General features: G+C 42.5%; 1 protein-coding gene across 1 annotated transcript in view; it reads left to right on the top strand.

Annotated features, from left to right (window-relative positions):
- The window catches only part of LOC119852590 (kinesin-like protein KIF28P), a 63,029-nt gene that overhangs the window by 12,440 nt on the left and 26,138 nt on the right, over positions 1–24,451 (top strand). Inside the window, exons 5-15 of the mRNA XM_038393966.2 lie at positions 3,963–4,187; positions 6,533–6,687; positions 7,364–7,475; positions 10,129–10,196; positions 11,228–11,354; position 11,840; positions 12,460–12,581; positions 14,322–14,412; positions 15,330–15,384; positions 16,767–16,890; positions 22,550–22,694. Coding sequence (XP_038249894.1) covers positions 3,963–4,187; positions 6,533–6,687; positions 7,364–7,475; positions 10,129–10,196; positions 11,228–11,354; position 11,840; positions 12,460–12,581; positions 14,322–14,412; positions 15,330–15,384; positions 16,767–16,890; positions 22,550–22,694 — 1,225 coding nt within the window. The remainder of the gene's footprint in view (positions 1–3,962; positions 4,188–6,532; positions 6,688–7,363; positions 7,476–10,128; positions 10,197–11,227; positions 11,355–11,839; positions 11,841–12,459; positions 12,582–14,321; positions 14,413–15,329; positions 15,385–16,766; positions 16,891–22,549; positions 22,695–24,451) is intronic.

The raw sequence follows: 24,451 nt of genomic DNA, 5'->3' as shown, positions 1-24,451 counted from the left end.
AAAGCACGGGCTGTGGCAGTTGGGACATCATGATGGCAGTGGGGCTGGTTGATACAGTGGAACGCCAATTCTGGGCCCAGCAAACAAGCACCGACTGGTGGGACTGCTTAGTGTGGCAGGTATGGGATGACTCACAGTGGTCACAACACTTTCGCATGCATAAGGCCACTTTCCTTGAACTTTGAGTTACTTTTTCTTGCCCTGAAGCGCAGGAATATCAAGATGAGAGCTGCCCTGACAGTTGAGAAGCGAGTGGCGATAGCCCTGTGGAAGCTTGCAACACCTGACTGCTACCAGTCAGTCAGGAATCAATTTGAAGTGGGCAAGTCTACTGTGGGGACTGCTGTGATCCAAGTTGCCAGTGCAATCACTGACGTTCTGCTATCAAGGGTAGTGACTCTGGAAAATGTGCAGGTCATACTGGATGGCTTTGCTGCAATGGGGTTCCTGAACTGTGGTGGGACGATAGACAGAACACGTATCCCTATACTTGCCAACCAGTATATAAACCGCAAGGGGCACTTCTCAATGGTGCTGCAAGCACTGGTGGATCACAAGGGATGTTTCACTGACATCAGCATGGGATGGCCGGGAAAGGTGCATGACACTCGCATCTTTAGGAATTCAGGGCTGTTCGAGCAGTTGCAAGAAGGGACTTACTTCCCAGACCAGAAAATTACCGTTGGGGATGTTGAAATGCCAATAGTTATCCTTGGGGACCCAGCCTACCCCTTGCTCCCATGGCTCATGAAGCCTTACACAGGCACCCTGGACAGTAGTAAGGAGCAGTTCAACTATAGGCTGAGCAAGTACAGAATGGTGGTAGCATGTGCCTTTGGAGGTTTAAAAGCTCACTGGAGCTGTTTGCTGACTAGGTTAGACCTCAGCGCAACCAACATTCCCATTGTTATTGCTGCTTGCTGTGTGCTCCACAATATCTGTGAGAGTAAGGGGGAGATGTTTATGGCGGGATGGGAGGTTGAGGCAAATCGCCTGGCGGCTGATTTTGAGCAGCCAGACAGCAGGGCGATTAGAAGACAAAGCTAGGCGCGCTGCGCATCAGAGAGGCTTTGAAAACCAGTTTCGTGACTGGCCAGGTTACAGTGTGACAGCTCTGTGTATTTCTCCTTGCTGCAAACCTGCCCCCTTTATTGATTTTAATTCCCTGTAAGCTAAACACCCTGCCCCCTTTGATCATAGCTGGCAAAGGAAATAAAGTAACTATTGTTTTGAAACCATGCCTTCTGTCTTTATTAATTAAAAAAAAAAGTCAGATAATTGACAAGGTAGCCCAGGTGGGGTGCGGGAGGAGGGAAGGGCAAGGCCATATTGCTTATTGTAGCCACACTACAAATCAAAACTGTATGAATGACAGCCTTCTGTGGCTTGGGCCATCCTCTGGAGTGGAGTGGCTGGGTGCCCGGAGCCTCCCCGCCTCGTTCTTGGGCGTCTGGGTGAGGAGGATATAGAATTTGGGGAGGAGGGCAAGCGGTTATACAATGGATGCAGCGGGGGTCTGTGCTCTTGTTGACTTTCCTGGAGCTCCAACAGATGCTTCATCATGTCCGTTTGCTCCCCCATTAGCCTCCTGCCTCTGCTCTTTGTACTCACTTAATGCTTTCCTGGCCTCTGCCACTGAATGCCTCCATGCATTAAGCTGTGCCCTATCGGTGGGGGAGGACTGCATGAGCTCAGAAAACATGTCCTCTCGAGTGCATTTTTTTCGTCCTCTAATCTGCGATAACCTCAGGGACAGAGATGATAGGGGAGCATAGAAACACTTGCACCTTGGGGGGGAGATAAAAAGGGAGAGTAAAATTTAAGATGATACATTTCTGAGAACAAAAGGGAGACTTTCACAGTGAATCAAGCAATTCACAGCACATGTGCTTTCAGTACAAGGTCACATTTTGCCTTTTATATTGAGAGCCTGCCAGTATGGTGACACATCGCACATGGCTGGGCAACAGAATTTGGTTTCCAGGCAGCCATGGTAAGCCTTTTGGTACCCGGGGTTGTCTTCTTCCACCTTCATGACATGTGGGAATGGTTTCAAACTGCAGTGCCATCCTTTCCTGTAGCAAGCAAAGTCTGTTGGGTTTCACATTTAAAAGGAGAGGCTGTGGTTTTCAGGTAGATGTGCAGCACACACCTCTCCCCACCCCCACTGCATGGCTATTCTCCGGGATGATCCCTTTTAGCTAAGCCCAAACAACCTCGCATGAACGGGGTCCTTTTACTGTTCGTTTGCAAAAATTCTCCTATTTCAACCAGGTGACCATGAATGATATCACTCTCCTGAGGCTAATACAGAAAGATAAAGTCCGAATGTTGCTTGAATGCGACCAAAACCCAGGACCATTCACTGCCATGCTTTGTGCTGCAATGATTCCAGACTACTTGTCACTGGCTTGACGTGGTAAAGTGTCCTACCGTGGAGGATGAAATAAGGCAGCCATCCCCAGAAACCTTCTGCAAAGGCTTTCAGAGTACCTCCAGGAGAGCTTCATGGAGATGTCCCTGGAGGATTCCCACTCCATCCCCAGACAAGTTAACAGACTTTTCCAGTACTGGCCGCAAATGCATCCCAAGTCTTCAGGGAAAATCAAACATTAAACACTGTTGCTTTTAAACCCTGTACTGTAGTTACAAATGTGCACTCACCAGACCTGCCTGCTCTGGCTTTAGGGTCGGGGATCCCGCCTTGGGAGGGTATTGGCTCCAGGGTGATGAAAAGGTCCTGGCTGCCGGGGAGAATGGATTCACCGCTTGCCTGCTGCGCATTCTCATCCTCCTCTTCCTCATCCACAAAATCCTCCTCTCTGTTGCATGAGACTCCCCCTTTGAAGGTGTCCACGGATAGTGGTGCAGTAGTGGTAGGGTCCCCTCCTAGAATGCCATGCAGCTGATCATAGAAGTGGCATGTATGGGGCTCTGACCCGGAGCGACCGTTTGCCTCCTTTGTCTTTTGGTAGGCTTGCCTGAGCTCCTTAACTTTCATGCGGCACTGCTGTGTGTCCCTGTTGTAGCCTCTCTTCACCATGAAGTTGATTTTAAGAGCCCTTTAGGTCGACAGAACAGTATTGGTTGTGTAGACCCATTCATTTTAAAATTGACCTAACGCGGCTAAATTCAACCTAACCCCGTCGTGTAGACCAGGGCTCAGAGAGTTGCAGGAGGACAGGATTTATCTGCGTAGCTTCCAGGGGCATGAGGACTTTATTGCCAGGATGCTTGTGGAAACATCAGGGATGCAGAGAGATGTTAAGAGACCTGGGTAATGGAGAAAAGGTTTTGATCTTTCTAATTGATATTTTAAGCACCAGATTGTTAGATTGTGGTGATTGATGCCTAATTCCAGACTAAAATATTCTTAATTTCCTACTGCATGTGACAAGGATTAGTGCCTCCAGAATATGATAGGTCACTAATATAGAAATCTAACGGTAAGAGGGGATGAGGTTCCTTATTTCCTTTATTTGGTTGTGGTATTGTCAAATGTCCTGTTTCATTCATGCATTGTGACTTTGTGTTGTGTGTTTTATCCTGAATTTTGCAAATGGGTTATTTCTATTGATGCTATTTAGAAAAAACCCATGGGCTTGATTCTGCTAGTACTCTGTGCATGAAACTCCTCTTGGAGAGAAAGATAGCATATTCAGAATGCTTAAAGGATTGCCATTTCATATTAGAGAGTAACAATTCCATACATATTAAAATGACAGTTGTGTTATATATTCAAAGTAACAAGCATTTCTACCAACTAGATGTGGTTTTATAATGTACCAGATGGCAACAAACAGTATTTGTATAGTTAATTGCTTTACTGCTTGCTACTTACAAAATCATGCTATCATTTCTTGACTTTGAAAGATATTTTCCCTTCTTTGTTTTCATGTTCTTTTCAATCACTACATAGCTGTATCCAGTAACACATTTTGACTGTAAATGCCTCTCCATAGGTAATAGATTTACTATCTGAAACCAAGAAACCTGGTGGACTCAAGGTTAGAGAAGACCAGCAACAAGGCTTTTATGTGGATGGTTTAAAACTGGTGCCTTGTGACAGCTACGCACAAATTGAGAGGTTAATGGAACAAGGAACTAAAATAAGAACTACAGCTTCAACCAGCATGAATGCTACCAGCAGTCGATCTCACATGGTCATTACCATCCAATTCAAACAGGTTCAGTATGAGGAAGCCCTATTTCCATATTCAGAATATTTGTTTCACAAGATTAAAATTCTTATTTAACTAATTCTGCAGGAAAGGTTAAATTCACAAAGTAAATTATCCTAAGTTCATTGCAGACACAAATTCAAAGCGCCTTCATTTTTCTTATATGCGTTGACCACATTTCCTAGTATGTTACAGTAGGTGATCTTTTAATAGGATCTTAAAGCAGTGGCTCTCAACCTTTCCAGATGACTGTACCCCTTTCAGGAGTCTGATTTGCCTTGCGTACCTCCAACTTTCACCTCACTTAAAAACTACTTGCTTACAGAATCAGACATAAAAATACAAAAGTGTCATAGCACACAGTTTCTGAAAAATGGCATACTTTCTCATTTTACCATATAATTATAAAATAAATCTATTGGAATATAGATATTGTACTTACATTTCAGTGTTTATATTGTTCTAGGTACTATACAAGTCGTATGAAATTTTAATTTGTACTGACTTCGCTAGTGCTTTTTATGTAGCCTGATGTAAAACTGGGCAAATATCTAGGTAAGTTGATGTACACCCTGAAAGGCTTCTGTGTACCCCCAGGGATATATGTACCCATGGTTGAAAACCACTGTCTTAAACTATTTAGGGGTTCATTTACATTAGATAATAGCACAGAGAGTACACTTAGAAAGTTTGTGGACGATACCAAGCTGAAAAGGATAGCAAGTGCTTTGGAGGATAGGATAGGATTAAAATTCAAAATGATCTGGACAAACTGGAGAAATGGTCTGAAGTAAATAGGATGAAATTCAATAAGGACAAATGCAAAGTACTCCACTTAGGAAGGAACAATCAGTTGCACACATACAAAATTGGAAATGACTGCCTAGGAAGGAGTACTGCAAAAAGGGATCTGGGGGTCATAGTGGGATCACAAGATAAAAATGAGTCAGCAGTGTAACGCTGTTGCAAAAAAAGCAAATATCATTCTGGGATGTATTAGCAGGAGTGTTGCAAGACACAAGAAGTAATTATTCTGCTCTACTCGGCGCTGGTTAGGCTTCAACTGGAGTATTGTGTCCAGTTCTGGGAGCCACATTTCAGGAAGGATGTGGACAAATTGGAGAAAGTCCAGAGAAGAGCAACAAAAATGATTAAATGTCTAGAAAACGTGACCTATGAAGAAAGATTGAAAAAATTGCATTTGTTTAGTCTGGAAAACAGGAGACTGAGGGAAGATACAAGTTTTCAAGTACATAAAAGGTGGTTACCAGGAGGAGGGAGAAAAATTGTTGTTCTTAACCTCTGAGGTAGGACAAGAAGCAATGGGCTTAAATTGAAGCAAGGGAGGTTTAGGTTGGACAGTAGGAAAAACTTCCTAACTGTTCAGGTGATTAAGCACAGGAATTAATTGCCTTGTGAGGTTGTGGAATCTCCATCATTGGCGATTTTTAAGAGCAGGTTAGACAAACACTTGTCAGGAATGGTCTAGATAATACTTAGTCCTGCCATGGGTGCAGGGGACTGGACTAGATGACCTCTCAAGGTCCCTTCCAGTACTATCATTCTGTGATTTGGAAATAATTTGTAATTGCTGTAGTTCTCACTGCTGTGATCATCCTTACACAGAGCTGTATGTAACAACAGGCCTGCCACTATCAAGCTGGTTGCAGGGAGTTCTTCCTTACATGGATTCGGATGCAGATGGAGCTATGGGAGTGCAGGCATCGGATTGCAAAAGTGATGCTGCTGTCACAAATGACTTATTGCAAGGATAAGCTCCACTTGCGCCAGCCATGGCATTCTTTGTCCACACATGCACTGATGAAACTACATCTGTGTCTGGCCATCATTTGCTGGAATTGCAACAAATTCCCAGTGCAGACAAGGCCAAGATTATTGCAACCTCCTTTAGGTGTCCATTGTTCCAGTGTGTCTGAGTATGGTATTTGTGTTGCTGGGCAAGTCTTGCTTTGACCTGTCTTTTAGCAAGTATTATTTCAAAGGCTTCTTGAACTTCTATATACTCGCTTTCTCTGTACACTATGGTTTGTTCCCCTGCTGACGCTAGTCCATTGATACGGATGTAACTCTTTGTATCACAGCTGAATTTATCTTCCTACCCCCACCCCTTCTTAAGAGTCTTGCTTAATTTTTACACAAAAGTTCATTCTCCTTGAGCCATAACGTTACTTTCCATATTTTCAATAATTCTCTGCTTCTTAATGTCAGTACATAATCACAATATATTTACTCAGACTATCCACAGAGATTTTAGGTTGCAGTACCTTGCTGTGATTTTAAGGATATGGCTTAATACCTTATTTTCCTTTCACTGATGGAATTTCTTTCAGATTTTTCTAGATGAAGATATCACCAAGCAGTCCGTTATAAATCTGGTGGACTTGGCAGGAAGTGAAAGGCAAAAGTCTTCAGGCTCTGAAGGGGACAGACTGAGAGAAGGGACACGTGTAAATCTGAGTTTAACCACCTTGGGAAATGTCATCAGGTACAACAGGGACCTTTCTGCAAGTGTCACATAAACAGTGTGCGTTTGTTCAAAAGGTAGGAATAGCAGCCTTCCTTCAGTTTGCATCTTCTACCTAGTAAGTTTAACGTAATTCTTTGCACTTCCACGGTGCATACCATGGAGCAATCTGGAAACCCTTTATAAACATTAATAAATTAAGCTTCACAACATCTCTGAGGGGTAAGTAATTTTATCTCCATTTTAAAAGTGGAGAAACTGAAGCATAGAATATACATTGACTTGCCTATGAGCTCAGCGTTCGGGTCAGATCTGGGAAGAGAAATCATGATGTGCTGCCTCACTTGGTTGTTAGTCAGAATTTTTTAAAGCAACTAGTAGTTTTGCGTGTCTCAATTTTCAGGCACATAACTTGAGACACCTTTAAAGTGCCCTGATTTTCTGAGGGTGGTTGCTTAGCAACTTTTAAATAAATTAGGTTCTTTTTAATTCAAATGGAGGCATCCAAAGTTACTAGTTTTGAAAATCTTGACCATTTTTATAGATCAGCTAATGTATGATGTATAATATAGTGAGCTAATATAGTGAAGCATCTACACAGGTACAGCTAGTGAAAGTATTTCTCCTTGTTCTTTAGCTAGATTTATAGTCAAGAGTATTGTTTAACCCTTTACTCACTCAATCATTTTTCCCTTAGTGCTCTGGCTGAGGTGGCTATGGGGAAGAAAGTGTTACACATCCCATACAGAGACTCTGTTCTAACAAAACTCCTGCAGTCGGCTCTTGGGGGGAACAGCAGGACTATCATGGTAAAGTTGACTGACTTGCTCAGAAATTGGGTTCTGGTATTTTTTATTAAAATAGGAGCACAGTGGGCTAGATTCCCAAAGGAACTTAGATCTGACAATGCTCAGCATCATCATGCCTAACTTCTAGGCACTTAGAAAATCACTGGGATTCACAAAAGCCTGGGTTAGGCACCTCAGCTCCCTATAGGATGAACAAGGGGAGAGAAGTGTGACAGATTTCTGTTACCAATCTGCCTGAGGTGTCAGGTGATCAGAGTGAGGCCACAGGATCGTTAAGGGAGGAGATGACGCAACACATCAAGTGTCTGTTTTAAAGTTTTATTGATAAAATAATAAAATAACGGAGAGTGATGGGTACTCCCCATGTCACTCAGAGGAAGGAAGAAAGCGTTAGTGCCCCAAGCCCTAACCCACTTTCATACTCACACCCGCACTACCCAAGGCTGGGCCAGACCTGGGTGTAATGTAAGAAGAAGAGGGGGAGAGGAGGATGGGAGTTCTGTCCTGTGCGCACAGGTCGTCCAGGGTCCGCTGCCAATCTCCGAATTGCTCCAGCTCTCAAGAGGGTTTTAAGTCCTGGGCTCCTTTGGGGGTGTTCCAGTCCGCGACCTCTGTTCCTGGTGCTCTTTGTCCAGTCCAAACCAGCCTTCCGTGGCTTCTTCAGCTTCCCCAAAACACACAGGTGTCAGGGCCGTGAGACAGTTCTATTTGTTCCCTGATGGCCTTTACCATCTCGCTCCTTTTCGAGGGCCCTGCATTTCACTCAACAACTCTCCTTTCTTATGGGTGATCGGGGGGAGGGGGTGGCCTTGGACTGGAGTCGGTTTCTTAGCTTAAGGTTTAGCTGGAACATCAAGTTAACCTGTTCTTTTCTTCTTTCCTCTCCGTTCCTGGCCTTTTACAACCTGGAAAAGAACCTTTCAGTCCGCATTCATACCTTTAACCCTTTCCTACATTCTTTCCACTACCTACAAAAGCATTAGCAGCATATGAGGCTAGCGTCTACCCGACCCCCCACCCCTCTCTGGGGGAGGGGGGCAACTATATTGTGACAGAAGCGCCTCGAGTTGGATTCCCAAAAGCTAAAATGGTGCCTCATCTAAGCTAGCCAATTGGAGATGCCAAGGCGAGGGGTCTGTCCTAAGCCCCACCCCTCTCTTGGAGATAGGTGACTAAGCCCAGGCTGGAGGGAGCCACCTCTCTCTGCTTCAGATTCTCAGCTGCAAACCCTCTCTTGGCATTAGGTGCTTATGCTTTTTTAGCAAGAAGTCTGGGCATGGAGGACAGGGAAGGAGGAAGCACTTGCTCATATCTTTTAGCCCAATGGTTATGGTACTCACCTGGCATGTGGGAGACCCCAGTTCAAGTACCCCCTCCACCTGAAGGAGAGAAGGAATTTGAACAGGGATCTGTTACCTCTTAGGTGAGTGCTCTATTTTTAAAAGCCATTGGATGAGGGGGCCTGGATCCTTGGGTCCTCCCCCTTCCAGGTGAGGGCTTTAACCACCAGGCTGCAGTGTCATCCTCATGCTTGCTTGCTTGCTCATTTTCTGTCCCAATGACCAAGTGTGATAACACTTCTGATAACACCCTCCCTTATGTGCACTGTCAGATTCAAGGCCATGTTCTTTTGACTCTGCTTCCCTCAAGAAGTGTGCCTGTACAGTAATATCTATAACCATTCCTTTTTAAGTCTTTGCTTTTAGAACGTAAAAATAAAGTAAACAATCAAGCTTATTATCTATACTTCAAGATAAGTTAAAGGCTTTTTAATAGGCGCTCTTTTCTTAGTCAGTATTTGAGTCATTTGAAAATCAGATTTAAAAATGTACCTGCATCCTGCACATACCTGCCTTTGCGCGCACACAAAGGGTTTGTGCACAAATCAAGGTTTGCTAGCACAGTGGAATTTGCGTGAGTGCACAAAAGTGCATGCACATTTTTATATATGGCCTTTTGAAAACTGGTCTCTACTATTTTCCTTGGAGCCCACCATTGATCATCCATGCCGTGGGCCAGATTTTGCCATCCTAAATAAAGCAGAACTCCTCTTGCTTCTGTCATTGCCTCCAACTGACTATCCATTTCTACAGTGCTGTTAAGTGAGGGTAGCCAGAAAATGAATCAGAACGGGCTGGCGTGCATGCATGAAAATGCTGACGTCTAAATTTTCATAACTTTTAAATTATTGAGCCAATTTTCTTTAAACTTGAGTCTTCCATTCCTCAGTGGAGTGTGAAACAAACCAAAGGCCATATTCTCCACATCTTGATCCTACGAGTAGTCCCATTGAAGCCTTGGAACTATTTGCTTGAGTAAGGGCTACCAGTGTAAATAAGGGTATTCAGGATCTAGGCCCACATGACTAATTTTGTACAAACTAGGTTAATCTGTTTAAAATATCTCTCCATTTTCCTTGCACTACCTCTAAAAATGGTGGTGGTTCTTCATCATCATCATAATTTCTGTATTACAAAAAGTGACTTGCTGTCTTAGTGACACTAAGGACTCTCTATGTTTAAGGGGCTAACCAATGGATATATCCATTGTAAACCTTCTCTGATCTGTAATATCTTTGGTGATTGTAAAACCAATACACAGAACTCAAATAGGGAATTTAAATTGTACTAACACTTTTTGTATGTATTCACAGATTGCAGCTATAAGTCCAGCAGACATCTGCTATGAAGAGACTTTGTCAACATTACGATATGCTGAGAGGTATAGTTTTGTGTTTTTTCAGGTACTGTAAAATTGTTTACTTTTCTGCTGTGGGTCCAAGATGCAGCCAGACACCTAGGCAAAATAACAAGAGACTGCAGTGTTTTTAAACTGTTTTTAAAGTGTATGAAACATGAATAAACAAAAGCAGTAGATTGAAGTAGTAAATTAAGAACTCATCCTTAGACATTAAGAGTGAGGTTTCTGATCACTAAATTGTGTGGAGGGTGGTGGTTATATATTGTCCTGGGAACCTTGGACCACCAACATATGTCTCTTACTCCACTCCAGCTTACTTCTCTATCTTCCTCACTCTCCTAATCATCTTCTAACCCCAATTATGACTCTTTGAAGAGGTTTCCTTTCTCTCCCAAAGCTATCCTCACTCACTTTCTACCTTTCCTCAGTATCCAGTCTTTCAGCATAGGTCTGCTGTGGGCTCTGTACCAGGAAGTCCCCATTTCTCAGTCTCTGCTGCAGCATGCACATGTTGCCTCCCCCTGATGTTTCCTGGGCTGAGAATTGGACTAGGAGTCAGCAGTGGGGCACATGTGCAACTGCTTGAGAGGATGGTGAGAACATGTCCCTGCAAACCCAACTTCTTACTATCCTGTTCAGGTCTTCTGTGTGACTTCAGACTTAGTGCATTCTTACTTCCTGGTCTGATTTGACATCTTGTTTATGTGGTTGTACCACTGCAACAAGACCCTACTAAAAGAGCCCAGCTGGGAAAGAAGGGGATGGTTACTGTGCTGGTAAAGAGGAAAAAAGGGCTGGGATTCCTGTTTCCAATGCAGGGGAAGACCTCGTATGCCTGCAGCACCTGAGAAAGTGACGGTGTTTTTATTTGTAAAGTTCCAAAACTCCATGTAATATTTCTGAAAAAAAATAGGGGAAAAAAGCATTTTTGCCTAGGAAAGCTCTTCTCCGCCCATCAAGGATCTGTGCTGAGGTTGACTGCATCATGATGTAATAACTGAGTGGTCTCTTTTCTTCTACTTCTTCTTTTTTCATATTTGCATATGTGAAAGAACAAAAAAGATCAAGAACAAAGCAGTGATAAATGCAAGTCCAATGGAGAAGCATATAATGGAGCTGAAAGCAGAAAATAACAAACTGTTGTCCAGACTGACTGGGCTTGGAAACTCTGGGAAAACAGTAGCATATGAAACCAGTACGTATTACAAAGTTAACCGTGCTAAAGGAACTACAACTACCAGATGCATCAGTTTTTCTCAAAATGGCATCTGGAGCCCTTTCTAGTGGCCCATGGCATTAACAGCAAAGGGGGACTGGTAGAGTTGAAAGGAGGGATAGGTTCATGAGGTGTTCTGTCTTCTGAACTGACAAAAGAGAAAGTTGGAGACCCTCTAAGGAACAAGGTAGAGCTATCGTGCATATGAAGTTTTATAGATGGTCATGTAATATTACTAATAATATTTAACACTGGTATAGCATGTCTCATCAGCTGCTCTCAAAGCACTTTACAAAACATTAAACCCATTATTGCCAACCTCAAGCGTTCAAAAACCATGACTCAAGCCCTATAAAAATCATAAGATTGGCTTAAAAATCATGAGACTTTTTATTAAAATAGTAAAGTGTATACACTTTTTATTTGCTTCCAGTTTCTGCACCTTCAGGGTACACCCAGTTCTTGTTTTCAGATTTTTCTCCACAATCATAAGGGCTAAAAACTGTTCAAAAAAATAAAAGCTGAGATTTTCATGTAATCACATGATTCCAGTAGTTGGGGTTTAAAAAAAAAATCATACACACACCTCCCCCAAATGTAACAAGACTGGCATAAACTCATGAGGGTTGGCAGCAGTAATCTTTACAACATGCTTGTGACGCAGGCAGGTACTATCTCTATTTTACAGATGGGACAGTCAGTCACAGAGAGGTTATCTAACACATCCAAGAAGAGTAGAAAGACCATTCCAAGGACACTTCTGAATTTGGATCTTTTTCTTTTCCTTTAGCAGAGGACTGCCGAGAGTCCAGCGTGCTTTCTAAACTTTGCATCTGAAAGTTGCTGCATTAACAGAGGGAGCTAACGGAGCTCCTGTATTTCTATCTTTAAATTTGGAGATGCTATATTATGATTTAATCACTTTATAATGGTTATTCAGACATTATCAAAACAGGTACTTCTTTTGGAAGTTAAAAATTAATAAATGAAGATTAAATTCACAGGGGTTTTGTGCCTTTGTACGTACACGCATCCTAGCTGAAATTTCCTCCCTCTCTCCCCTTCCAGAAGAGCTGCAATGTTTGCTGGCTGAAAATGAACTGCGGATTCGGACTATTCAGCTAACATGGGAATATCGGCTGGAAGAAGCTCAGAAGGAATGGGAACAGCAGTATGCTGCAATTACTCAGGTAAGCTTTTTCTTTAAAGGGCAGTGCTAATTATAGACTTACTATAGTTCCTTTCCAGTCTTCCTTTGGCTACTATGTCGGTCCACACTTGGTTTGTTTTAAAAGATACAGTACTTTTGAATTTTTTTCCTTCTAAATATAATTGCCTCTTCTTGTGCCTTTAAGTTTGGATAAATTGCAAAAGCATGCAACTTAAACTGTGTTGTATAATAATCAGTTATAACATCTTTTGTTTATAGCCATTATTGTTCCATTTAATCTGATTATGAGGAGGAGTGGTTACTTTTGGAAACACAGCATTTGTATATAAAGAAAATCAAGCTATGTACAAAACTTACAAGACCCAGGCCTGTATCACTTCCAAGCACTGAGGGATAGAACTAAAGATTTCCCCTTTAAATGAAATATGAGTTAACTAACTTTAACAAACATTTACAATGTTTTCTGACTTATTCTTTCAAATAATGTAACTTTTTTTAATTGGAGTGTTAAAAGTAGCCGTTCTTAATACAAATTTTTTTCGAGACTTTTTTTCCCAAATGAAAAAAGCTTTGGCATGTATTTAAAAACACCATCTTTCCTTTGATTTAAGGGAAGGAGAGGGGATAGGAAGATACATGTTATGGCGAGTTACAAGTTAGCCCCTTCCAATTTATTGTCTCTTGTGTCTTCATTCCTGTCATCTGCAATCTGCTGATGAAGTTCACCTCCATCAATCATGTGCCTACTTCTTCCCAAATCGCCTTTGTGTTTTCTTCCAAGACATCCTTTGTTTTGAATTGTCTCTCTGAATTAGTCAGCAAAGCCACTACTATTTCCTCCTTTGAATTCCACCTCAAGACCCCTTTCTATTATGACACACGTGGTAACTGCCAACTGATAATGGCTACATGGATGGTCAGTTTGGATACATATTTATTTATATTTTATAGTGTATTTTTAAAAGTTTGCTCGCAATTATCTAGCTGTATGCATAATTAGCCTACATCAGTGTATCTTATTACTGTTTCATGCATCCTCCCCTGTTCTTTCTTATTCACTGTTACACTCACTTTTTGTGTCTTGTCTTAAATTAGACTATAAGCTCTTAGGAGCAGGGACGATCTTTGACAGGATGTTTGTACAGTGCCTCTCCCTGTGGGATTCTGATCCTGACTGAGCCTTCTGGATGCTACTGCAATACAAACAATGAATAATAATAAATATTATGACTATGCCACTTAACAGATAGTAGGCCAGAGGGAAGTTCCAAAATAGTGCCCTCATTTTGAGCCTATATTTTATTTTATAATATAAAACAGCATTACCAATAAGAGAGTGTGAGTTAACATAATCCATGAGTATAATATGTAAAAACAACTGTCTGCATCTTTCTAAAACTTATTAAAGCTGAAGTGAGGCTAGTAATAACCTAAACAACATGAATTGTAATTGAATCATTAATCAAACTAACCATTTTTCTACCCACTTTTATAGTTCCACCTTTGTAGCATCTGGGCATTTTTTTGAAAAACAATTTGATTGTGTTTTGGGAAATGTTTGTGTGACAATTTATTATCTATTGTTTAGTCTTGTGAATGTTTGGTATTTAGATATTTTTCAGGATGTCCTTGAACAGCCAGTGTTTATGATCTCCTTAACAAAAGAGGAAAAAAGTAATCCTCCATGTATATTATCAGCTGTCATTTGACACTTTCCAACATGTCACCCTAAATAATGTGCATCTGAACTCTTTATCAGGAGAGACGGATGATGGAGACATTCCCATATCTCTTGAATATCAATGAAGACCCTCAGCTCTCGGGGGTTCTCAAGCACTTCATTCAGGACGGTACTCTATTGTATTTGCTTCATATTCTAGTATTAACACTTGATGCATGAATTTACATAGCTCGTAGGAATGCTTCTTGCTGTACCTTATAATTCATCATAAGAGAAATGCTGTCGTGCTAATATATGCTCTTAAGTATAGTGTTGCTCAGCCACACATATATGTAATGAGTGTCGTATTTTTTCAGGGTCTAACCTTGTTAAGCTGTTTTTTTCCACTGTCAAATGTGCTCCTTTTGTTTGTTAATGTGGCAAAGCTCACTTAAAAGGATTCAAATTAGAGGAATGTTTTTGGGTATTAAAATACAATATAAACCTAACCTGTGAAAGTAATCATCTCAGACTTGCTGGGTATCAGTCACTAATAGCTGGAAATATGCCTGTCACTTTGCAAGTTAATTTATTGATGTTTGATCCAGCTTCTACCATTTGTCACCTGACTCCATCTGGTTCTTTTCCTTTGCCTACAAAATGCTGGTTCTTCCGCTAGCAACATTTTCTTTTCATGACTGCAAAGAGCTGCAGTTTGGAGGGCTGGCTCAACTAATGAGGATCAGGCAGCTCACAGATCAATTAGGTGTTGTGCACATGGCATTTAGTCCACAGGACTAAATATCCTCCGTGTCAGAAATAGCTCCATTTCTAAATGCTATAAAATGCCTCCATAATTATTTGTGGGTGCAAAATCAGCAGCCAAGTGTGGAACCTTTTATATAAATCAGGACCCAGCATACATTAAAAGCATTAAAAATATATTTAATATTCAGATAATAGCAGTAACGTGACAGGTCTCTCAGTCAAGCACAACTCATCAGATTCACATACAAGAAAAAAGTTGAAAAGCAATTATTTTAAGCGGTGAGTGTAACTGTTGTTACCCAAACACATCACTTATGCCAAAAACTTTAATTCTTTCAGGTTCATGTGATGTTGGTCAGTCAGCCTCAAATGCAATAACCCTTAAAGGTTTAGGGTAAGTATACATACATTAGTAAGAGACAAGACGCAATAGTCTGTGTCTTTTTTTTAACCAGGGGAATGTATGTTATATTGCGTATATATGAGCTGTGAGAACTTGGCTGTTGTACCATGAACCCTTTTTATGAAAAATGGAGAGAAAATAGGCTGGTGGGGGGGGAAACGCACTGAGTGTATTATGTATTGCTTCTGAAAAATGCCCTTTTCAAACCTGTAACAAGTGTTAAGTTAAATTTCAATATTTAATTCAAAGTTCAGCTGTTAAATTGTTATAAAGCTAAAAACTTATACAACTTTAAAAATACTGATTTATTCTTAATTTGGGGACTTTAGTCCTGATGAGCTAGAGAGACAAGGTGCACGAGGTAATGTCTTTTATTGGACCGACTTCTGTTGGTGAGTGAGACAAACTTTTGAGCCACATAAAGCTCATGTTTTCAAGGCCATCAGCCGCTCCAAAACCAGCTACCTCAGTGGCTGTATCATAACCCACCAAGGTAGCTGCATGCTTTTGAGACAGTGCAGCTCACAAAACACAGGACAAAACATGAGAGTGAGACAAACTGTGTTTTAAAAAAAAAAAAAAAAAAAAAAAAAGTCCATTAGACCTGATCTGAACAGGCTTTGATGAGGCGGCATGTAAAATGCCAGCAGCACATCTACATTATACTTCCACCATTGCTAACACCAATAGAGTTGAACTGATTTTAGCAACTGTGTGACATGTTACACAGGACCTTAGCTCATGAGTTCTTCACGGTTTTTATTTATTTGGATTTAAATAGATACACAGTAAGGCCTATCCCGGATTCTAGGTGTCCTTGCCATCCAATAAAAACATACAACAAACATCATTACAGATCTACAAGTGCAGCATGTTCTCCCCTGTACAGATAGCCACCCAGCAGCATCACATCACAAACCGAATCAGTATCTCCTCACCCAAATTCCCGAAAGAAACCCCACCACTTCAGCCCTTGCCAAATGCCTGCCTAACAGTAATGGGCTTTGCAGCATACATTGAAGGTCTACAAATTTGGGCTATTTTGGACCAGGTTAAGGGAGTTGAATCCCAAAGTCATGGGGCCCTCACAGAACGCCCTGCCAGCAGCATCTTCTGTTCTATTCCAAGGGAGCTTCAGTTTTGGTGCCTTTGCTGATCTCAAGCATGGTATATGTCTGGGGAGGAGAGGCAGTTTCTCTCAGGTTGGGTGATGTGGACAGTGCCTACTTACCACATTGTAGGAGCTACTGGAATACAAGTAAAAGTTTAGTATCTTCAAAATTAGAATAAATATTTTTTCCAGGATTTTGAGATTTTACTTTTAGCTTGATTCTTAAGAGATCCATGAATTGCAAAAAAGTATTTTCTTTCAGCATTTTGGACAAGCATGCTACATTCACAAATACTGAGGGCAAAGTTACCGTAACGCCACGGGAAAAGTGCAAAATTGTTGTCAATGGTGTACCCATCACTATGAAAACTAAACTGCAGCATTTGGTAAGTTTTCCTGGAGAATGAAAGAATCAGGAATGAGGATTGCAGATCACAAAGATTCTTAAAAATTCTAACCGGAAATCATTTCTCTAAGTAGGGAGAACATTATAGATAATTACTGTAACTTTTTTAATAAATAGGTTAACTTAATAAACAGGAGTAACAATGTGTTTTTAAAAAGACAGGTACCCATTTAAAAAGAAGGTATTTTGAAGAAGAAAAGAGCGAATTCTTATAATCCTTACTTGCCTGAGTAATCTCTGTCCGGAATATAGCACTAGTGACTTTCATGTTGAGTAAAGATTACTTGTGGGAGTAAAAGTTGTAGGATTGGGACTTGAGGTATTCTAGAGACAGTACATTTTAAATCAGTACCAGCCCTTTTAAAAATACATAGCTCCTATTTGAGTGGCTCTGCATATTCCTGCTCAAGGGTATTGCGCCACCTTGTGGTATTTTGCAGTAGAACCCTCTTCGAGCCGCGTCCGTTAGAGCAGTGGTTCTCAACCCGGGGTCCAGGGCTCCCTGGGGGGGCCGTGAGGAGGTTTCAGGGGGTTCTCCAAGCATGGCCAGTGTTAGACCAGCTGGGGCCCAGGGCAGAAAGCAAAGCACCCCTGCATGGGGCTGAAGTCTGGGGCCCTGAGCACTGCCACCTGGGGCTGAAGCCCAAGCCTGACCAACGTTGCTTTGTGGGGGCCCCTGTGGCATGGGACCATCACAGGCAATTGCCCTGCCCTAACGCCAGCCCTGGCTTTTATATGCAGAAAACCAGTTACTGTGGCACAGGTGTGCAGTGGAGTTCTTATAGCACGTAGCGGGGGGCCTCGGAAAGAAAAAGTTGAGAACCCCTGAGCTAGAGTGCTCTCACACTCCACCCCCTCCCCTCAGTGTCCCAACACACTGAGGGTGAGGCTATGTGGGGTGGACCACCCTCTCCACCTCGGTTCCTTCCCAACTGCATGCCAAAACAGATGTGAACCCTTCCTGTCTCTTTAACACTGGGGTCTTGTTTTCTTCTAGTTAGTGAGTTAGTGTTTGTTAGTTTACATATACTAGAAACTCAGAGTTACAAACACTTTGGGAATAGAGGTTGTTCATAACTCTGAGCAAGACATTATGGTTCTTTCAAAAGTTTACAAGTGAACATTGACTTAATACAGCTTTGAAACTTTACTAAGTAGAAGAGAAATGCTGCTTTTAACCATCTTAATTTAAACAAAACAAGCACAAAATCTTTCCTTACCTTGTCAAATCTTTTTTAACACTTTCTCTTTATTTTTTTTAGCAGTTTAGTTTAACACAGTACTGAACAGTATTTGCTTTTCCTTTTGTCTCTGCTGCTGCCTGATGATGTGCTTCCAGTTCCAAATGAGAGGTGTGTGGTTGACCGGTTGGTTTGTAATTCGGATGTTCATAACTCTGAGGTTCTACTGAGGTTAGTCAGCAAGTAGTTAGGTTATTTCCTCAGTTCCAGGATATGGAGGAACTGAAGAAACAAAAAAAAAGCCAGGATTTAAGAGACGTGTTTCCTGCACAGCTGTTTTCTCAATATCATACGATCATGTGCACTATCTGAAGTGTCTGGGTCATCTGCGAGACCTTCACCTCCAGAACCCACAAGGACAGGGAGACTCATCTGCAGCTCCTGCTGAAGGAAGCCCTTGGGGCTAGACCTTCTGGACCCATTCAGTCATCTGTTCCAAGGTCGAAAAAGCAGCCTCAGTTCCAGTGGCCTCCAGGGTCTAGCTTACTGCAGGGTTCCATGAAGCTGCAGCCCCTATGAGGGCCAGACTCTGTTTCTGCCGCTCCCTCAGTCGCCCACAAGGTGAACTACGTCCAAGCCAAGGGCAGCATGGTCAGATTCTTCCTGTTCCAGAAGACATGTCAGGGATCAGTTCAGCCATCATTGCCTGTTCTGTACCTCTGCAGATGCAGGACCAGGGTTGGTTCCAAATGCCTCTTCTGGATCCCAGAAGATGGATATAAGCAGTGCCTCTGAACAAGGGCTGCTAGCGCCTTCAACCTCAGATGCTGCAGTATTGACGAAAAAGAAGCATAGGAGCAAGACGGCCAATGTTAACAATGCCAGTTCCCATGCATCAGAACTCTTGCACCTGTCTAATTTGGCTAGGGCCGCTATGGATCCTAACAGGAGACCTATAGTTCCAGTAATACCTATAGTTTCAGTAATGAAGGAGATGAGTCCATGTGTATCTTCAGATCTGATGATGATTGAATCTTCAGACCAGTTGTTGTTTCCTGATCCAGCTTCTGTTCCGGTCCCAGCTACCTCCTTGGTTCCAGAGAGTTCTGTCATTATGGCAGCTTGGGCTGCGAGAAGACCGGTTTCTTGGAATGAAGCAATGCCTATTAAAGATTCAAAGTTGCCCCAGACAGAGAGTAAGGTTCTTCCTGGGTCTCATGGGGTTTATGGCAGCCAGAACATATGTGACTCCGTTTGCCCATCTGAGAATGAGACCTATGCCCCACTAGACATCCCAGGTCTACAGTCCAAGTTGGGACAGTCTTCAGCTGTTGAGTACCAGGCCTCAGAACATCATAGCCTCTCTAGATGGGTGGTCATGTAGGGTGACAGGCTCCTGGGTGTGCAGTTCAGTGTCCATCCTGGACAGTGACTTTGGAAGTGTCAATCAATGGTTGATTGGGAGGGATACTTGTGAAAGAATGTTGCTTATCAATGTACTGGAATAATGTAGTTGCAGATTGTCTCAGCAGAAGCAGCTCCCAGATGCATGAATGATCCCTGAAGGATCAGCTGGTTCAGACTATTCTTTCTAGATGAGATCAACCAATGATGGACTTGTTTGTGACAAGGTTCAATGGAAAATGTGCTATTTCTGTTGCAGAGCAAGCAGGCACAGTCTGTCTCTGTGAAATAGAATCATAGACTTTAAGGTCAGAAGGGACCATTATGATCGTCTAGTCTGACCTGCACAATGCAGGCCACGGAATCTCACCCACCCACTCCTGTAACAAACCCCTAACTTATGTCTGAGCTATTGAAGTCCTCAAATTGTGGTTTAAAGACTTTCCTACTACAGTGAGGGCAAGTTTTAATGTATGCCTTTTCCTTTGATACAAAAGGGGATAAGGAAGATACCTAAGGACAGAGCAAGGATGATGCCTGTTGCCCGAGCTTGGCCTTGTTAACAGTGGTTCACAAATCTCCTTCAGCTGTCTAGTGGAGTCTTCACACACCTCTTTCTCTCTCCAGATCTTCTGTCCCAGGAAGGGGGAAGCATCTTTCACCAGGGTTTGCAGATCCTTCACTTGACAGTATGGATGATCTGACTGTAACTCTGTCTGCACTTGAGCAGTCGTGTTCAGTCAACATCGATGTGTCAAACCAACCTGATATCCTTCTTTGACAAGGCAACAAGCATTGTGGATGGGGGGAAGCAGTAAAAGAAATATATATCTTGACTGTAGTAAGAGTTTTGATATTCTCTCTCCTGACCTTTTCATAAACAAACTAGAGAAATATAGCCTAAATCAACAGTTCTCAACTCACGGGCCGAGTGCAGCCCAATTAGCTGGGCCACAGCTGTGTGCTAAAGGCCGCAGGCCACGCAGATCCAGGTTACTGGCTGCCTGACCGCTCAGCATCGCAGAGTCTGGGCTGTCCGTCCCGGCAGGGCACGGCACGGTGGGGTCGGGATCACGAGCCGGCCCGGCGTGATAGGGTTTAGCAGGGTCTGGGGCTGCCAGCCCCGTGTGGTGGGGTTTGGCGGGGTCCGGAGCTGCCGGGTGAAGTGTCAGGGCTGCTGCTGGGCCCCACACAGCGGGGTCCAGGGTCCTTGCTGCCAGCCCAACCCGCTCAGGGCTCCACTGCTGGTCTCACTTTGTGGAGGGGTCTCTGGGTGGGAGGCGCTGGGCATAGGGGTTTGTGGGGGGGAATCTGTGGGGAGCGCGCTGTGGTTCTCAACCTGTGGCATGCGGCCCACAATGATTGATAGGTTGAGAACCATTGCCTTAAATGAACTTACTGTAAGGTTGGTATACAACTGGTTGGAAAACCATACTTAGAGTAGTTATAAGTGGTTCAGTCAGGCTGGAAGGGCATATTGAGTAGGGTCCCGCAGGTATCTGTCCTGGGTCCAGTTCTATTCAATATCTTCATAAATGATTTGGATAATGGCATAGAGAGTATACTTATAATGTTTGTGAATGATACTAAGATGGGAGAGGGTTGCAAGTGCTTTGGAGGACAGGATTCAAATTCAAAATGACCATGACAAACTGGAGAAATGGTCTGAATTAAATGGGATGAACTTCAGTAAGGACAAATGCGAAGTACTACCCTTAGGATGGAATAATCACTTGCACGAATACAAAATGGGAAATGACTGCCTAGAAATATGCATAACCACTCAGAAAGAAATGAAACTTACTTACCTGTAACCAGAGTTCTTCAAAATGGCTCTGGATATTCACTTCTCACCCTCCTTCCCCTCTGTCAGAGTCCCCGTGATTGTGTGTCTGGCTTTGTGGTGGAAGGAACTGAGGTGGAGAGCCTGTATAGTCTCACCCTCAGTGCATTAGGACACTGAGGGGAGGAGCTGGGGCATGAAAGTGCTTTAGCTGATACTGCTAAAAGAGGGTTCCGCCGCAAGGGGGCACAGTACCCATAAGTGTAACTATGCAAAGCCCATCTTGAAGAACTCCAGTTATAGGTGTAAGTAACCTTAATTTACTATTGAAGCTTAAGTCAAAAGAATTTCCTTAACCTTAGTATGTTTAGTACAGACCTGAATGTTAACCACTGTTGTTTAATGGTTTAAGATGCATGTCTGACTCCTGGGGGCATTCTGTGCTAAAAAAGTAAAAATTCTGCACCAAAAAATTAAAAATTCAGCACACAATATTTTCAAGTTCTAAATTCTGCAAATTTTGTCTGTCAAATTAACACTACATAATTACACCAGTTTCAATTATTTTAGTAACTTATTTCAAAATATTTGTCAGCAAGTATGTCTGTAACAATACAGACACACACAAACCCTCTAGCTCCTTCCCTTTCCCCCCCAGCAGTGTCTTCTATGTGCGAGCTGAGCTCTGCCAGGTCCGCAGCCCCTAGTGGCGACCAGCAGCACTGCAGTCCATTTCTGTGGGAGAAAGAAAATTCTAAATGCACATTAATTTCTGCAAAATTCTGCATTGCACAATGAGACAGAATTTCCCCAGAAGTAATGTCTTACTCATGGAAGCATCAAGTAGTTATCTAGTTTCATTTTTACTCTGATATGCAATCAGTAGTAGACTGAGTAGTAAAGTACTTAGCAGGAGCTTTTTTCTATTTATAGAAATGCTGTAAGGCTGAAAAGTTAACCAGTTTCTCCCAACTTCTATTGTCATGTTTATTGCTGTTATGATTTCTAGAGTGCTTTGTTCAGTCATTACCCTGTTGTCATTCTTAGCTGTCCTTGGTTACTTCCTTTCCTAGCCCTTAGAATACTGGATATTCACTCTTATCTCCTTTCAGATAGCACATTTCTTCAGTCCCTTCACCTTTCTTATGGGATAGCTGCTTTCTGCATATCAGTTTTCAGATAGCAAACACACAAGTGCTAAAAGGAGAGCACTTGAAGTGAGAAACGTCACATCCTTGAGTTTAACCAGCACCATGTACTTTAATCTTCAGGATCGTGTTATTTTGGGATCAAACAGTGCTTACCTTTATGTTGGATTTCCTGCGGAACGCACCAATGAGGACTTGATCAGATATGATTATGATTTCTTTCAGTCAGAGTTGGCCGCAGCAGAAGGCTTCAGTGTAGATAAACTTGGTAAGCATTACCGCTTGTGTACTGAGCTAACATAGTTCTGTGAGGTGACCGGGGGTGTGATGAGAGTACTTCTAAATCTACCTTTCCTTTTTGCAGCTAGACTTAATGTGGGCCTGATGGTGCACAGTGCCTCATGGGAAAGATGAGACCCTATCAATCGCATTTTACCTATCCAAATTCTTCTATTTTGTAAATGTTTTACATTGTAGATTTTTAAAAGTTATTCTAATACACAGAGAAAGATAATTCATTCATTAAAACAATATTTATTATGCATGTTTTGTCTCCAGTGTCCACGTACATGTTTTTAAAACCTAACACCTGTAGCATTAATATATGTTTGAGGGGTTATACTGTACTGTTGTGAATAAACAAAAGATGTTCTGAGTTTTTGCATAGTCTCTCAGAATAAGTTAATTGATTGCCTGTCATGTCTCCCAGAATTCTCTCATTTCAAGCATACGTCAATTTATTACTCACCAGGATTTCCCATGTTATCTTTGAAGTATTTATTTAAATAAATAAATAAATACATAAATAAAACTTTCCCAGTAAGCAGCAATCACCAACTTCTAAGGCCTGGTCTACACCTAAAATATAGGTTGACCTAGCTGTCACTCAGGGCTGTGAAAAATTTCACACCCTATGGGTTATAGTTAGGTTGAGCTTGCACTCACTGTAGACTAGAGTTCTGTTGACCTAGCTACCACTTCTTGGAGAGATGGAGTACCTACATGGAAAAACCCCTTCCTTCGAGATTGGAATCAACTACACTACATCAGCACAGCTGCAGTGCCAACATGGCATAAGAAATTAGATCCATTTATTTTTAATAACATAAACACCCCAGACTAGAAGTCCACACAAGATTGCTCCCTGAGAGGTCAAGATTGTCAAGTGAGCAATCCATGATGTGTGTTCTTCTATAGCTATCTTCCAGAAGGCTTTGTGAGGGCAGGAGCACCAGAAGTGCAGTACCTTTCCCCTTGCTCCACTACTCCTCCTGCAATCAGCTGTACTTAGTTTTGATAAACTGTTTCAATTCTTACTGAGTTGGGTACCTCTGGTACAAACTTTCTTATATTGTTACTGAAATGGAATTATTCCTTGCTCTTCTCGGAATAGCTCCCACTGCTCACCTAAAATTTGCTCTTCCTCTTCTTGCTCCCACTTTCTTATATAATTACATTTGTCTTGCAGTACATCTAGGAGATCACACTGCAAAAGGTTTTTCCTTAAAATGAAATGTTTGTACTTTTTTTTTTTTTCTTAAACGTAACATTTGTTCAGTCCTGTAGCAGGGTAGCTACCCCACTCCTAAAATAGAAAGGGTTAAAAGCAGCCCTGGAGAGGGCTGTGGCTGGGGATGGCTGACTGGGGAAGCAGCCGCAGCTAGGCCATGCCCCAATCAGGCCCCAGCTGGCCTGTATAAAAAGGCTGTGAGCCAGAGGCCCAAGGAGTGGCTACCTGCCTGACAGGATACTGAGGGTGGTGCAGGGCTGGGGAAGGAGCAGGCTGAGCGGGGGCGCTCCAGGCTGGCAACTCCCCAAGCTGTAGAGCCTGGTCCAAGGCCCATAGAGGTACTGGCAGGCAGAGGAAGGCAGCAGGTCTGAACCCCCTTGCCTATGATGAGTGGCCTTTACACTACAGTCTGCTCCAGGGAGCGGGGGCTTGGTGATGACTGGCAGTAGCCCAGACTGAGGCAAGGTGCGGATAGTGGGTTGGGGGTTCCCCAGGAAGGGGAGACCCAGAGGCAG

This window comes from Dermochelys coriacea, chromosome 3 (assembly GCF_009764565.3).
Source record: "Dermochelys coriacea isolate rDerCor1 chromosome 3, rDerCor1.pri.v4, whole genome shotgun sequence".
NCBI lineage: Eukaryota > Metazoa > Chordata > Testudines > Dermochelyidae > Dermochelys > Dermochelys coriacea.
Note: the sequence above shows the minus strand (reverse complement) of the source record. Positions and strands in the feature narration are given on the sequence as shown.